The sequence below is a fragment of the Myotis brandtii genome, unplaced genomic scaffold (assembly GCF_000412655.1).
Source record: "Myotis brandtii unplaced genomic scaffold, ASM41265v1 scaffold23, whole genome shotgun sequence".
Lineage (NCBI taxonomy): Eukaryota > Metazoa > Chordata > Mammalia > Chiroptera > Vespertilionidae > Myotis > Myotis brandtii.
This window is the reverse complement of record NW_005358649.1, coordinates 7,097,558-7,097,848: the sequence shown is the minus strand read 5'-3', so window position 1 is coordinate 7,097,848 and position 291 is coordinate 7,097,558. Positions and strand designations below refer to the sequence as shown.

The 291-nt window shown below is 68.0% G+C and overlaps 1 protein-coding gene across 1 annotated transcript in view; it reads right to left on the bottom strand.

The window, feature by feature from the left end:
• The window catches only part of ZFHX4 (zinc finger homeobox 4), a 184,352-nt gene that overhangs the window by 15,285 nt on the left and 168,776 nt on the right, over window positions 1-291 (bottom strand). Inside the window, 1 exon segment of the mRNA XM_005866409.2 lies at window positions 3-289. Coding sequence (XP_005866471.2) covers window positions 3-289 — 287 coding nt within the window.

The following is a 291-nucleotide window of genomic DNA, read 5'->3' as shown; positions in this document are numbered from 1 at the left end:
GGGGGGCCCCCGTCTGGGGGGCCATCTGCGCCAGGGAGCCGCTCAGCAGCTGGCCGGTCATCAGGGGGCTGTTGGGGTCGAAGATCATGTAGGGCATGTCCAGGGGCCGCTCCAGGAAGGGCGAGTGGAGGAACTGGTTCTGCGCGGCGAGGAAATGCATGTGCTGGTGCTCCTGCCAGAGCTCCGGGCTCGGGAAGGCCACGGTGCACTGGTCGCACTGGTACTGGAGCAGCTGCGGAGGTAGGCTGTTCTGGAGCGGCGTCATGGACAGTGGCAGCGGGCTGGACGGCA